This window comes from Adelges cooleyi, unplaced genomic scaffold, assembly GCF_023614345.1.
Source record: "Adelges cooleyi isolate 19-005CV unplaced genomic scaffold, UGA_ACOO_1.1 ACOO_flye_CR_arks_rails_tigmint_CR_PRNA_31, whole genome shotgun sequence".
Lineage (NCBI taxonomy): Eukaryota > Metazoa > Arthropoda > Insecta > Hemiptera > Adelgidae > Adelges > Adelges cooleyi.
This window is the reverse complement of record NW_026095981.1, coordinates 1,488,665-1,504,954: the sequence shown is the minus strand read 5'-3', so window position 1 is coordinate 1,504,954 and position 16,290 is coordinate 1,488,665. Positions and strand designations below refer to the sequence as shown.

The 16,290-nt window shown below is 27.6% G+C and overlaps 1 protein-coding gene across 3 annotated transcripts; it reads left to right on the top strand.

Annotated features, from left to right (window-relative positions):
- Nucleotides 1–9,464, top strand: LOC126839866 (zinc finger protein 665-like). Of its 3 annotated transcripts, none has more exons than XM_050575286.1 (4): nucleotides 1–254; nucleotides 1,520–1,738; nucleotides 6,966–7,241; nucleotides 7,675–9,463. In XM_050575286.1, the coding sequence occupies exons 2-4, from the start codon at nucleotides 1,560–1,562 to the stop codon at nucleotides 9,341–9,343; spliced, it is 2,124 nt and encodes a 707-aa protein (XP_050431243.1). In that variant the 5' UTR covers nucleotides 1–254; nucleotides 1,520–1,559; the 3' UTR covers nucleotides 9,344–9,463. The 3 variants fall into 3 exon arrangements, with proteins under 3 accessions (XP_050431243.1, XP_050431244.1, XP_050431245.1); XM_050575287.1 differs by lacking the exon at nucleotides 1–254 and adding an exon at nucleotides 1,225–1,390; XM_050575288.1 differs by lacking the exon at nucleotides 1–254 and adding an exon at nucleotides 1,397–1,457 and having other exon boundaries at nucleotides 7,675–9,464.
- The last annotated feature ends 6,826 nt before the right edge of the window (nucleotides 9,465–16,290 follow it).

Below are 16,290 nucleotides of genomic sequence, written 5' to 3'. Positions count from 1 at the left end.
CACATAGATGTAATATATTATAACTAATGTTGTTGTATATATCTGTGGTTGTGCACTACATCGTTATTTTCATTTAAGTGACTATGATATTTGTCCTATGTCTTGACCAACGTGGCTCTAATTTATTTTAAGTGTTATTGGACATTGGCGCGTTTCTACATAAATAATGAAAACCTTTAAATCAAGAGTCTAATTTATACTTGTTGTTGAGAACGGAGCTTGGCTAGGGTGCTGCTGTCTCATCATAGCTGTTGGTATGTACTTGGTAACATTATCATTTGATTACATTGTTTTATTTGTTTATTTTTATAAAATAATTAATAAATAGATATCTACATTTTTCAACGCATTTAAATTATTTTCTATAGATCACATTTTAATCTTATGGTCTGGTGTTATCACCTGTTGCACACGTTGTACGGGATAACTGTGACAGCTATACTATTTAGTATGTTTATATGTTAGCATTAAAACGTTTTACTTCCTACTTATTATATCCGTTTAAAAAGGTTTTAATTTTTTATAAATTACAATAAAGTGCCAGCGTTATGATTTATAAAAACGGTTTAGAAACTTTCTAAACCGTTTTAAAGACTTGTTTACATGACATGATTTGAATTGCGTTGAAATTTTAAATCAACGGTCTGTGTTTTTTTTGAAATTTTAGATAAAGACACCAGACAAAATTTCGACTTCTTAGGATGGTTCATTTAAATTCTGTAAAGATATATGAGTAGATTTTTGATCTTTCTTTTTTTTTGTAAAAAAATTGGGTTTTAATATTGAAAAATTTGCAAATTTAATTAATTCAATTACTTACAAGAAACTAAATTTTTGAATAAGATAGGTAGAGTAGCCAAAAAACTAATTAATCAAATTAATCCAAATTAATCAAATTTTTGTCTAGCTTTTTGGTCTAAAATAAGCCAAAATGACTTTAACTCTTTTAAAAAATTATTCAAAAAAAAAAAAAAATACCTTGATGCTTTACAAATTAACTAGTAATTTAATTACCTGTCGTGGTTGAAATTTATCAAAACCTCTTTTGTTCTGAATTATTGCCTATACAAAACTCCTTAAAAACAGACTGCATGCAATCCCTATTATTATCAAACTGTTTTACGCCTTGTTATAAACTAATATTATTTATTAATTACTATGACCACAGTAGCAGTCCATCTTATCAATTAAACCGAAACGTTACCAAGCATCATAGCAACACGTCTATTGTCCTTTTTTTTATACTTTAATTCAACCTTGCTTGACTTTGAGTTTGAACTTTGACCACAGATTATTATATCATTATAGCCTGTACTTGGACAACACTTATTTTAACCTCACACACCGGACACATGATATTTAATATTTTTACGTACAAATGGTGTAATAGGTATGTAATATTTAGCTTACTATGCGTGTATATAGAATCTAGACAACTGGAGATTATCTTTCATTATGTACTTGCATTGTCAGTTTAGTTCACTTATACTTATTTTTAAAAATATGATTTGTGTTCCAGAGTTAAAGAAGTGAAGAACTAGCTAAGAATTATAATTATAATGGATAATTATAACTGCGGGACTGTGATCAAAATAGAGGAAGAAAATGATGAATTAAACGAGCAATTTACCGGATCCTTAGTGAAAAAAACAAAACCGAATAACATTGAAAAAACTTACAAGAATTGTCTGACAACCCACAACAACCCTCAAAAAAATATCAACCAAAACACATATAAGTAATGTCATTTTTTAATTAAAATATTTTAAATACATTTTGTTGAAAAATAATAATAATATAATTAATATAGCGGTAGGAATTCCATGATAAATAACGCGTTTGTAATTTTCCTTAAATTTGAAAAAAAGTAGTACTTTCTGATACAAAACAGTTACTGTTACATTATAATGTGGTGTGTTAATAACAGGATGGTCTGATAGAGATCTGTTCGATTTTGGGCATACTTGGACCAAACCATAATACAGTTTTTATTTGTGGTTCGGTTTATGTTATACTATTAAAATGCTTAATGTTTACTTTTCCATACTATTTGCCAGTATGTAATATTACAGAATTTACATATTATATTTTGCAAAAGCATATAGATTTCCAGCTAGTAATAATTATTGCTTTTTTATTTATAGATTTTAGTTTATATACTTAATTTCTTATCTAATAAATGTGGTGAACGTGTGTTTTTTTTGTTGTGTGGCTAAACTTATGTATAAAATAATAGTATTAATTAGTAGATAAATTATATGATAATGTTACAACATTTTGGACTAAACTATCAGTGACCCTTTGTACCAAATATGCAACATACTTATAATATAGTTTTATTTTGTTAGAGAAATTACATTTAATTTAAATGGCGTCCTTTATTATAGTTATTTAAGAAATTGCTATTTATCATAATAGCAATTTACAAACGGGATTTTTCAGATGTTTACTTTTTTAATTATCTGTCCCATTTTCCTAGTTATTTAATCTATACAATATAATATACCGGGTGATTGGTTAACTATGGACCACTCAATATCTTAGAAGATATTAGACTTTTTTAATTTTTTTTTTTTTATACTATTATAGTTAATAGGTGGGACAAATTTAATGTATTTTTCAAAATTTTAACACCATCCCTTATGCGTTAAAACCATATCAACTTTAGATTTTTAAATGGTAACCCCCAATTTTTTTTTGATGATCGTGTTTATTTTTTTTAAATTTAATTTTAGGCGTAAAAACTATCTAAATCAGACAAGTACTTTCAAAGTTATAGCTTAGTACTACAATATTATAATATTAGCTTATATGAGATGCTTTTATAAGTTTTACAACTAAAGAAAAAAATTGTTTATCGCCGGATCTCACGTTTCACAAAATAAGATTGATTAACGATACGGTTGTAGATTAAAGTTAATAGTTGACGGTCGTCGGTCACAATGAAAACGAACTAATAATAAATCTATAATAATATTATATGGGTAATGTCTTCTTATCTGTTTTTTCTGTAGTGTTCCTAGCGGTGCGGTGTACCTGTACGTATTGAATATTAGGCATTAGCTGCTGTTAACAAACAATATTATAAGCCCTAGTAAATAGTTTTTTTTTTTCAATTTCAACCATAGGTTACCGTGGTCTAATCACGGTCTTATATAGAGTATATACCGTGGTTCTACCAAAACAATTCGTTACTAGCGTAGATTAATATCAACACAGAACAAATTATTATAAAAATACGACTACTTGAAAACTAATCAAAAAGTTCATTATTCTAATTTTTCAATTATTATGGTTATTTAGCGTCTTGGGTTTTACTTTAAATATTTAGCGTCTTGGTCTTAATAAGTATTACTTGTACTGGTGTCTTAACTAGTCAAATTATTAATTCTGTTAGTGAAAATATTTTTAAAAAAACTAATAAATAACATTTAATTTTTTGTTTTTTTAGTATAATATTGTATTACATACAGTTAATAGATAATATGTACAGAATATATACAGAAATAAACAAAAACTAAACTTAATATGTACAGAAACTATTTTAGCATTTTTGTTCGAACTGGTTTATGATAGGTACATAAGATGTCAAACAACATCTTTATAAGGCATCTATTGTGTTTATTAAAATGTTTAGATAACAAAGGATTCCATTAGAAATACGTTCATCCAATACTTGTGCAGTAAAATAAATTTTCATTTTTATAACTTAAAGTTGTAACGCGTCAATTTTAACTATTTCTAGTTCAGTATTTTTAATTATTAAAAGCTGTATTTATTTATTAACTCTTTATTATATTACCACCTTAAGCCTATACTGTATATATTTCATAGTATTGACTATTCTTACTTATCTTAATGTGTTCATATGAACAGTAAAAGTATATTTCTTATTTAATAAATGGTTGTTTTTCTCGTTGTACGAGGTATAAGCAAAAATTTAGAGTGAATGATAAAGTACAATTTTTTTTGTTTTTGTACGGCTTTTTTAACAGTCATAAGCATAAAATTTAATAATAATATTACTAACAAACATTTAAATACTATATTATGTTATGTTTATTATGATAATAGTAAAATAAAAAAACAAGTAACAAGATAAATAATACGCTTATAAGATACGAATAAACATTTTTATTTGCTAAATCATATTAAAAAACTAAGACTAAATAAAATTAACATATCTATAATTAACTTGTAAATAATAGAGGTACAACATATTGCTGTATATAGTGATGTAGTTATAGGAAGTTACCTAGGGCGGTAAAGTTTGTTTGATGATTTCCCACTAGAAGAAATCCATCTCCATTTACATATTTAAGTTAAAAAATATTTATAAGTATATTCATTCAATTTACTTTTTTACACTTAATCCAAAAGTTAACATTTTTTTTCTTTCTATTTTGTGTTTTATAATTTTATTTACTTTATTACTTATAAAAACTTAATCGTAAACCACTAGAAAATTGTCAATAAATTCTGTAATAGCTAATGCCAAAACTATGCCATCATGAAAATAATTTCAAGATTTGGATTAAGACAATAACATATTTTAGAAATATTAACATTCTCAGCAGCATTTTAGATTAAATTAATATTAAATAAAGAATTCATCATTAATAATTAATAAATAATGTATAATAATTATAGATATGTTAAGTATATGTGTGTTTAAATACTTAGAGTTTAAAAACTTTATGTCACTTTTAAAATGATAAAGTACTTTTAAATTATTTTATTGAATTACATTTTTAGCTGAATAAATAAATATATATAGTTGTCTAATATTTAATTTGAACTTGTGAATCCATCTTATTCTTCTTACTGACTTAATGGAAAACTGTTATCTGCAATAGTGTGCCACAGTAACTAAAAAAAAAATAATAATAATAATAAATTGTTAGTGATGAATTCATAGAAATTAACTAAATTATTGCAAGCTGATGATCTTATATATTTTACCTTAAAATAAAACACTTATAAATTTACTGAAAATTAAATACCACAACATTCGACAATGTATTGATGGAATTAGTTTAGACTGATTGACTACAATAATATAATACACCAAATTTGACGTTGGTAGTAGTGTAGTTGTAGACAATAACAAATATCAATTTAAGTTGAGATAGTCCATATTAATATTGAACATACTGAAACATATAATTAAAATAAATTAAATAAGTTTCTTAGATACTTAAATAATCATATGGTTAAGCAACAAATATCAGTATACACATATATTTTTTATAATTATACAAGTATGATAATTTTTAAGTTAAACGTTAATTTTTAAGTAACACATTATAATTAAACATATTAAGTATGATAAACATAAGTAATCCAAAAAATGTATTATGTACAACATTTTATATGTTCATGAATAATAAAAAAAGATTAATTATATTTTTCTAATAAAAAAATGTACTTATACAATACACCTATATCAATAAATACATTATCTTACCTATTATTGATTCAGTAAACGATGATTGAAGATTCAATTTTATCATAAAAATTTTTATATTTTTTCTTTGAATTCAGATACCAATATGTTAAAACACAAAACTACACATTTATAAGTTTCTCAGAACAAAGACATAATACTGTAAAAATAAAAGTTTTAATTAAAAAATCATCAAGCATAATTCAAATTATAATAATATTTATTTTAAATAACATATTATTATTATAAGTACCTTTAATTTTGATATTTAATGTGCATACATTTTATAAGTAAGGTTTTAGGTTTTATAGACTTGTCACTTGAGCAAAACTCCATCTTGGTATTCACATTGATTATGGATATTTAATATCAATGTTATTATTTAAAACACAATAAATGTTGACAAGTTCCTAGATCTAGACTCTAGTAAGTTATGATACTATATTATTATAATATACTATGAAATTAAGACGTACAAATCGCATGAATAAACAAAATGTGTCAAATTAACCAAAACAAATAATTGCTAAATGCTGGAAAAATATACACAAGATATTGATAAAAAATAAAACATACCTACTATTTTACAAAATAAATGTAAAAGTGTGTAGTGGTGGTATATTTGTCAGTCGATATAGCGGTTATCATTATTATTTACTATCGGTGAATTATTTACCTAAAGTAAATAGTGTTTGGTACGGTTATGATTTTTAAACGCTACAATAGCTATTGTCAAAGTTAATTGTCAATAAATAATAACAGAGAGTAGTCACATAATATGTTAGCGTCTCCAAGATATTTAATTTATTTTTTACACTCCCTTTAATTTTAAAACTGTGTAGCTCGTTAACTACTCAATCGATTTAGCTAGTTTTTACGCCTAAAATTAAATTTAAAAAAAATAAACACGATCATCAAAAAAAAATTGGGGGTTACCATTTAAAAATCTAAAGTTGATATGGTTTTAACGCATAAGGGATGGTGTTAAAATTTTTAAAAATACATTAAATTTGTCCCACCTAATAACTATAATAGTACAAAAAAAAAATAATTAAAAAAGTCTAATATCTTCTAAGATATTGAGTGGTCCATAGTTAACCAATCACCCGGTATAGGTATTTCAGTATTGAAAAAATTTGGCACTGAAGCGTTACATTTTTACAAGCAACAATAAGTACTTCCATTGACGGGACACAAATTCGTAGAAATGGAAGAAAGAAACATATATAGTTGCACAGATTTAGTTAAAATATAAATATTAAATAAATAAAAAAAAATAAAAGAATACGGCTATTGACCTAACTAACCGAAACGTGCGTAGTAACACCTCCTAATATCAATAAATGGTCATATTTTTGGAGTTAGCTGTTGCTTATACCAGTTTTTTTTTGTAAATAATAATTTTAACAAACCTTTTATTCCACTGGTAGTAGCTAGTACATAATTATATGCTAAAATTCATAGGAGATATTCTTTATTACATTTTTAGTTTTAAAAAACATATATTTTTTGTTTCTAGTGTCGGAGAAATTTGCAATGAAAAAATAGTGAAAGTCGAAGTTGACCTAGTAAATGGACTTTGCTTCGAGTCTGTGATTGAAATTGAAAAAAATGTTCTTTTGGATGTACAAACATCAAATTACAGTTTGGAGGAGATACAGTCATTTGAGTGCGATATATGCAAAATGTCATTTTCTACAAAAAGGAAAATTGCCCGACACATCACACATTCACATAGTGCACAATTGTCAAACCAGAAAAGCACTGGAAAACAAGTCGTTGAAAATACTTTTATGTAAGGCTAAGTGTTCTTTTTAATATATTAACTTATCATTTGTTCTCAACTTAAAATGAAAATACCAATTGATTGTTCTTAAAGTCACACATTATTTACATACTGTCTAATTTGAGGTCCAACAATTTATGTTCTATAATTTATATAAGTTATAGAACTGATTTCGAATTTGAGAAAAAGTTTTATTCTTATACATAAAGGAATAAAAGAGTTTTCTTGAAAACATAACATTTTCCCATTAAAATTACAAAAATATTGTATCAACATCCAACAACTGGATGACTCACATTTATGAAGCTGGACTTGTATTATCAGTCCGTTTGTTTAGTTCAAAAATCAAATAAGACTGTATAGTAATAATATAGAATTATGAGATTAATTAATTTTTTTATTTCGCCATTGTTAATTATTTTTCAATAATATTTTGTTGTAGGAACAAATGTACGAGAAATGAGGCGAATAAAACTGATGATTGTTATTTCGAATCAAGGATTGAAACAGATTACAATAAACAAACAGCATCGAATTATAGCAGTTTAACAAGCGGTCGGTTATTCCAATGTTATTTATGTCAAATGTCGTATACCACTAAAACGCAAATAACTTTACATATCATGAAATCCCACAAAAGTTCTACGAACAAACACTGTTCTCGTAAACCAATTAACATCAGTCCGTCCTATAAATGTGAAGTGTGTTCAAAGTCGTTTCCTAAAAAATACTATCTCAAAATACACGAACGTGTGCACACTGGAGAAAAGCCCTACAAATGTTATGTGTGCTCGAAGTCATTTTCTCACACATCCACACTCACAATACACAAACGTTTGCACACTGGAGAAAAACCCTACAAATGCGATGTTTGTTTAAAATCAGTTTCTGATAAAGCCGACCTCGTAAAACACATGCGCGTGCACACAGGTGAAAAGCCTTACAAATGTAATGTTTGCCTTAAATCATTTTCTTTAAGTTCCTCTCTCACTAAACACAAACGCGTGCACACTGGAGAGAAGCCCTTCAAATGTGTTATATGCTTAAAGTCATTTTCTGATACTTCTTCCTTAACATCACACAAACGAGTGCACACTGGAGAAAAGCCCCACAAATGTGACTTGTGCTCAAAGTCGTTTAGTTCAAAATCAGGACTCACTAAACACAAACGCGTGCACACTGGAGAGAAGCCCTTCAAATGTGTTATATGCTCAAAGTTATTTTCTAATGCGTCTTTCTTAACACGACATATACGCATGCACACCGGTGAAAAGCCCTACAGCTGTGATTTGTGTTCAAAGTCCTTTTCTGTACAATCCAACCTCACAACCCACAAACGTGTACACACTGGAGAAAAACCCTACAAATGTGTTGTATGCTTAAAGTCATTCTCTGAAAACTCAAAACTCACAAATCACAAACGCATACACACTGGGGAAAATCCCTTCAAGTGTGTTGTATGCTTAAAGTCATTTTCTACAAGCTCAAAACTCAGACAACACGAACGAGTGCACACTGGAGAAAAGCCCTACAAATGCGATATATGCTTAACGTCATTTTCTCGAAAAAGCCACGTCGCACAACACAAACTGTTGCACACTGGAGAGAAGCCCTATAAATGTGATGTGTGTCTCAGGTCTTTTAATCAAAATTCGTCCCTCACAACGCACAAACGCGTGCACACTGACCAAAAGCCCTACAAATGTGATGTATGCCTAATGTCTTTTAAACATAATGAAACACTTATAATACATAAACGCGTACACACTGGAGAAAAGCCTTATAAATGTGACGTTTGCTTTAAGCTTTTTGCTCAGAACTCTAACCTCAGAATACACAAACGCTTGCACACTGGTGAAATGCCTTATAAATGTAATTTGTGTTTAATGTCATTTTCTCAAAAATCCAACTTAACACGACACGTACGCATGCATACTGGCGAAAAACCTTATAAATGCGACGTGTGCTCAAAAACATGTTCTCAAAGAAAAAACCTCATTATACACAAACGCGTGCATACTGGAGAAAAGCCTTATAAATGTGATATATGCTCAAAGACATTTTCTCAACAACCCCACCTCAAAAAACACAAATGCGGTCCACCGGCATGAGAATCTTAAAGGTTTATATAATATATGTATTTACCCTGCAGACTTCTTAGTGATTGTTTGACATGTTTTATTTATATTTTTAATGTATTATTATTATTGGACATATTGTATTGTTTTGTTATTTTTTTTTTTAACATTTGTATTTTTTTTTCTAAACACTGTTTAATACAAATTTTGATCGATTTAATTGATAATTTTGACAATTTTTATAATTATTTTTAACATCATGTAGGCGCTATTAACATAGGTATTACATTGACATGACAGTCCTCCTATCCTACTAGCAGTTCGGTTAGGGTATTCGACATAATCTGAATTAAAGTTAAAACAAGTACAATATTAAGAATTTTTAATTCGTAAATAATTTGTCGAGAAACATTTATTGACAACGTTTGTTTCACTAATTGTTTTCCCCTAAACATAGCTACGTAAAATGCAGATTGTTTATTTTATGTTGTAACCAGAAGTTTATGTCATTATGGAGAAAATTAACAAGTTTGTCGCCAAACCTATTACAAAAAAAACTACATCAAGTATACCTAGGTAATCTCAATTGTTTTAATTATTTATAATATGGCGATATGTCATAGTGTACAATAAATAGCAAAAAGATATTTACATTTTTACTCATTGAAATCAAAATTCAAACTCGCATCAATGTTCTCCGTCGTTAATTTTCTGTAATTAATTCGAGATCCAAGGTACAACCATGGCTTAAATAAAATTTAATAAAATAACATATTACTTAAATCATGGGTAGAATATTTTTAATTTTTAAAACCGGGCCCATATTGTCTTATTAATCTATTATTTATTAACTATGACCACGGTAGTAAGTAATCCATCTTATCAACTAATCAGAAACGTTATCAAGCATCATATCATTACTACCACAGTTTATTCTTTAATAAATATTTAATTATTCTGTGTTACAACATGAATCTTGCTGGTATTAGTTTTTCTATACTATTTCTGAGTTATATCTATTGTTTTTAAGTGTCAAACAAAACGTGCAACAACGCAACGAACCAATAGTTCAGTTAAGTCAAAGTATACATCTTGGTCAAAATATAGTTTACCGTTTTAAGTTAAAGAATATAGGTACCTAGATCATTACACAAAACAATTACTTCATATGAATTCAACTATCCTGGTGAGAACTGGAAAAAATGATGTAGAAAATAAACACGGATAAAAAAAATATACATCCGATATATTTTATGTTACTTGTTGTTAAGCTAAAAGCAAGTTGATTACAATTAGACAAACTAGATAGTTTAATATTGCTAATTTTAACTTCAATGCAGACCTCTAAGGTATTGGTTTCACAATTACACCAATTCAAAATTGATAAAAACAACCTAGAAACACGGCACACTACAACTTTTTTTATAAATAGTCTAATTTATTTCAAACTTGTCTAAAGTGTAAAGAATGTATCGTTGTGTTAATATTAACTGAGATTAAGTAAGCTTGTTCTTCTACTGCTGGTCTATAAGTTAAATCACACCAAAAAAAGAAGAAAAATTATCAACAGAAACTGACGACTAGTGAAATTTGTTGGAACTGTGTAAATGCATCATACCTATGACTACTGTAAGGTTTTCTCTCTTTAATTGTAAACTATAAATAACAAACCTTCAAACATCTTTAGTTTCAAGATTTTTGTACATCCACTATACTTATCATTTTTTTTTTTTGTACCAAATTATTATATTTAAAATTTAGGCCTAAAATCAAATTTCAACAAGGGAGAGACAGCTATAACCTCTACATTCTGCCACCTGTTATCACTGTTATTTATTATATATAAAAACAATACCTTAAGAGCTACTCATCAAAGCTAAAATAGTGGATATAACAAAATTGAACGAATTTCTATGTCATTAAAAACATGTGGTATACAACATGATGTAACATAATTATTTTTTTTTTTTTGTAGTATTAACGAATTGTGGAAAGAGTCGGAAAAAAATCTAAAGCACTCGGTTGAAAAAACACCAGTGAAACATCATCTGGACAGCAAAAGCAAAGGATATAACTAGAAACAAAGATGGCCGTTTTGGTTGTGAAATCTGTTTAAATTTATATGTCTACTGAAAATGCACGAGCGTACGCATACAAGCGAGAAACCCTTTAAATGCTATGTCTGTGAAAAATCGTTTGCCCTGAATGAAAGCTGCTTGAATCATATCCGCTTGCATACTGGAGAGAAACCATTCAAATGTAGTGTATGTGAAAAATCGTTTGCACAAATTCAAAACCTAAAAAGCCATGAACGCGTGCATGCCGACAAGAGCCTGCGTGACTGTAGTGTATGTGGAAAATCTTTTGCCAAGATTGGACACCTCAAGTGACACGTATTCGTGCATTCTGCTGGTAAGAAACCATTATAAATCTCATTTTATGACTGCAATTTTGCAGTTCTCAAATTGTTTTTAATGATTTTTTCATCCTTAACACTGAGTTGCTGAATATATCAATACGTTATCATTATTTTTTTCTATTTTTCTAAATATTACTAGTGTTTATCGAACTAAAAACATTTTTGAAAATCTATTTTAATTGTATTTTTTAACAGATTACATAAATATCATAATACACGTTTAGTTGAATTATTTCTCGTTCTCCAGTGTAAACGTTTTAAAGAGAGTTGCTGACTTTCAAAATAGTAGGTTAGTTTATCCATAACAATAATTTAGTTTCTACTCATCAAATACGATAATATTCTTCCATGATGACTATTTTCAAAGGTGATATTGTATTATTGTATGTGTTGTCCTATAATTGTTGTTTATAACATAGTCAAATTTTAACTTTTTCAACTTATACTTTTAATGTTATAAATAGTGTTTATAAGCTCCTGTCGCATCGATTGACAAGCAGGAATTTTATACTTCAATCTTGATCACACACTTCACAAATTACTTTAAATTTGTGTTCTGTTTTTTTTTATTTATAAAAAATTCTTTTTGCTAACTCTAATTTTAATTTATAAGATCCTAGTTTCGTTTTGACTGTATCTATACGTTTTAATAAACATTTGGTGGTGGAAGGACAGTATAGGACAAGTACAATGGTCCTACAAAAGTAGGACAATTAATAACTGACCAATCACAATAATAATAACAATAATTTTTTTATTTGGAAGTATTGAAATGTACATATATCAATATTTCACTGTATCGTCTATCACTAAGGATAAAATCATTGTTTTGATAGACATGATTCTTTAACTATACTTATTATTTATTTTATTTAGAATAATATCAAGCAATAGAAGTATATAATCTAATGGATTTATATTGTTATGGCGACAACGGAAGGCCGAAGGCTATCGCTTCCTTTGCATTTCAACACGCAAAGACGAAGTCTTAAGTCAAGTTCTAGAAGACTGTCAGTGTTCACTGCTCTTATAAATTCAAAGAAAAATAGTACCCGTTGTCCTCCTAAAAATTACAAACATAACATAAATAATAATAAAAATTTGTTTACAGCATAACCGAAACATCAAATTATAAAATTGTTCAATAATATCGTGAAATGATTGGCCATAAACAACAGTTTGAAACATTCTTACTACGTTTTAAACATTTTTTATTATTATATTTATTTATTGAAATAATAAACCTCAGCATCCAAGACCATTGACCATTTAACATAATTATGGCTTTTGATATTAGTATATTTAAAAGTCAATTATTTCTTATTAGCTAAAACTGAATATACATACCTAATATGATTTTACTATGATAAAATGTAGTTATTAAAAATCACATTTACCAAAAAAAACTCCGAAATCAGTCATAATATCAGCTACTTCTTCCGAAGTATAATATTGACTATATTCATCATCTACATTGTATTTTAGCTTAGATGTTTTCATGTCGCTGTATGTAATTTGGAGTCCTAGTGGTCCTTCTGAGGCAATTTTTTTAAATTCTTCTAAATAAACCTAAACATATTTTTTTTTTTTTTAATCTTCTAACAAATGCTAACCAAGCAAGCCGTTTTTTTTTGTTATATAATTATTTTTTATTTTGTTATAAGGACCAGTCAACACTTTAAACAAAAATTTAGCATTCACAGTTTCAGTATTTTTTTATTAATAGATAATTAATCTAATTTTAACGCAATTATATAACCGTTGTGTGCACTCAATTTGTATTAGGATTAACATAATAATAATTACATAAAACTTACAGCTGTAGGCCATCTTGGTATATAGCCTTTTATAGCGATCTCGGTAAATTGGGTTAAATTAAGTATGGCTTCTTCTTTACCTAGGAAAATCCAAATTATAATGCCAGTAGGTACCTACAGCGGGGACGGGGGAGGTCACAGGTCAACAGGAATTGTTATGACTGTAAGTGATACTTTTAAATCAACGTTTCGATGCGAATCTGTGGTTAGTATGTACATACCAATACAGTCCAAACCAAGCACAGTAAAAAGTATTATATGCAAATGAGTAATAGTAGATATGTAGTAGTAAAAACATAAGTAAGGAAGCTACTAGACCATTCACAGATAAAAGTATAAATATCGGTAAAAGCATTATATCTAATGACAATTATATTGTGCTTAAAAATAATAATACTGGGGTATTTATTTTTAATACTAGGGTGGGTACGATTAGGGTTGATCGTCTGTCTATAAAAATGTATTGCCATAGTTACCCGTATTATGTATATCGTAGTTAACAATATAATGAACATATTTTCATATAAAATATGTTACACATCATTGTAAATCTAAATACCTACAATACCTTCTCAGCTCCGCATCGAAGCTAAACAACTCTTTTAGAGCGTTATTGTTAATAGTTTACCTATATAATCACTTTTAAAGTTATCAAGTGTTAAAAACTGCATTACCATTACCTTTATCATTCTTACATACGGTTCCGAAATTCAGTGTCAAGACTTGAAAATCATCTTCTGCCACCCTATAATACTCAAATAAATCGGACGAATTTATATAGTCTTTTTCGACACCTTTTATTGCGTTCCATAGATAGGTTATTTCCTAACATTGGTAAAACAAAAAAATACAATGAGATTATCATGTTTCTGAATAATAAAATATATGCCTACTTGATATAATTATTTATAAATACGTGTATTAATACACAGGGCCGGATCTATCTACAAGCAAAATAAGCATGATTACTTGCGACCTACAGTGGGAGGAATTAAACTTTTAGCTAGCCAAAAATAGAAAACTTTAGTATGGTAATTATTGATCATATCCATTATTATTTGTTGCCTATATAATATACCTATATATGTAATAATCATTAAGTACTGAGCAGATAAAAATAGGTAAGGCTCATTCAGATTGTTGAATTTATTGCAAGCACTTGCATGTGCACTTATGTTATACATTTTAGTTATTCAGCTATATTAGTGTAAAAATAATGTATATATTTTTTTAAACTAAAATGGATCAACATGGAGTACCGACTACTGAGTAAGTGTTTTAATTTGTATTAATATTGTTTATTAACATATATAAACAGGCATATATTTCCTATATTATCATGCAATAACAGAAATTCTATTTTATTTACATATTTTTAATGGGGTAGAACATTTTTTAGGGGGTTACCATTATTCATTTTTTTTTACATAATAATGTGTACTTAATAATACTACATCAGAAAGATGCTCAAATTCAACCTTTTTTTAATTACGAATGAATTCGATTATTTTTTTAGGCCATTTTACATAAAAAGACAAAATTAAAAAACCGTTGTCTATTTGAAGTTCTAAAAAATTGGTGATTTTGGTGTCATAAAATTCTTGTTATTATATTTTAAGCGTTATGCAAATAACTTGTTTAAACATTTTTTAAGTTTTTCATCGACGTCTTTATTATTAATTACAGCGAACGAAAATAAGAATATTTTGCTCAACATTTATTAGATGGTAGTTCATTTAAATGTAACTGAAAGTTTTACAAATGGTGAAAGGTTATACGTTTATATCTAACATGTACTAATTGTAATTTGTACTAGTGAAAGATCTTTTTGCGATTAAAAAACGTATTAAGATCTTTAGTATCACAAAATAATATAAATCAAAATATATTTTATTGACGTTATATTTATTTAGTGTCTAAGTCAATTAATAAAGTAGTTATTTACCATTCGCTATCAAAGTTCAGAATATCTTACTTTCGTGTATATTATTTTTTATTTATTAAAGTTACTTTTAAGATATCAATATACTTAAGCGATTTAACTCAGGTAAAATACCATGTATGTTAGTTTTCTGAAGGCTATGCGAGGCGCTCAAAAGCCAAACTGATTAACTCCATAAAATTAAATTTTCCAGGACAGGCAGTTAAAGTTATTGGAAACAATGTATGTAGTACAATTGCCAATGTACTTAGCGCACTCTAGTGGTGAACAATTCAACTACGGAGTTATTTATCTTGGCAATATATTATATTACAATATATACTCAATGATCTTGGCCACCGAAAATTATACACTTTTGTAATCCAACCATGCTATTATTCGCAATTTGAAAAAAAGTGGAGTTAATCGGTTTGGCATCTGAGCACCTTATGTAATGAAAATGTTTTATAAATATGTACAATTTAACGTTGAAAAAACTATAATTACCTCATCCTCGATAGAATTTATCGCATTTATAAAACACGTTACATATAACAAAATAAAATACTTAAAATTCATTTTTGTGTTAATATTTTTTTGTACTAAAAAAAAAAAAGTATAAAAGGTTAATCTAGATTAAACCTTCCACATAACGGTTTTTATACCTATGCAATTTTACTGTAAACTGTTCAAAATCATTTTTTTTTCTAACCTTATGTCAAATACATTCATACTACAGTGACTGCGCAAACAGAGACAATTCTAAAAAATATCGTTATTAATTTAATGGAAAACCTTTAGGAAAATAACTTTCTAAACGTTT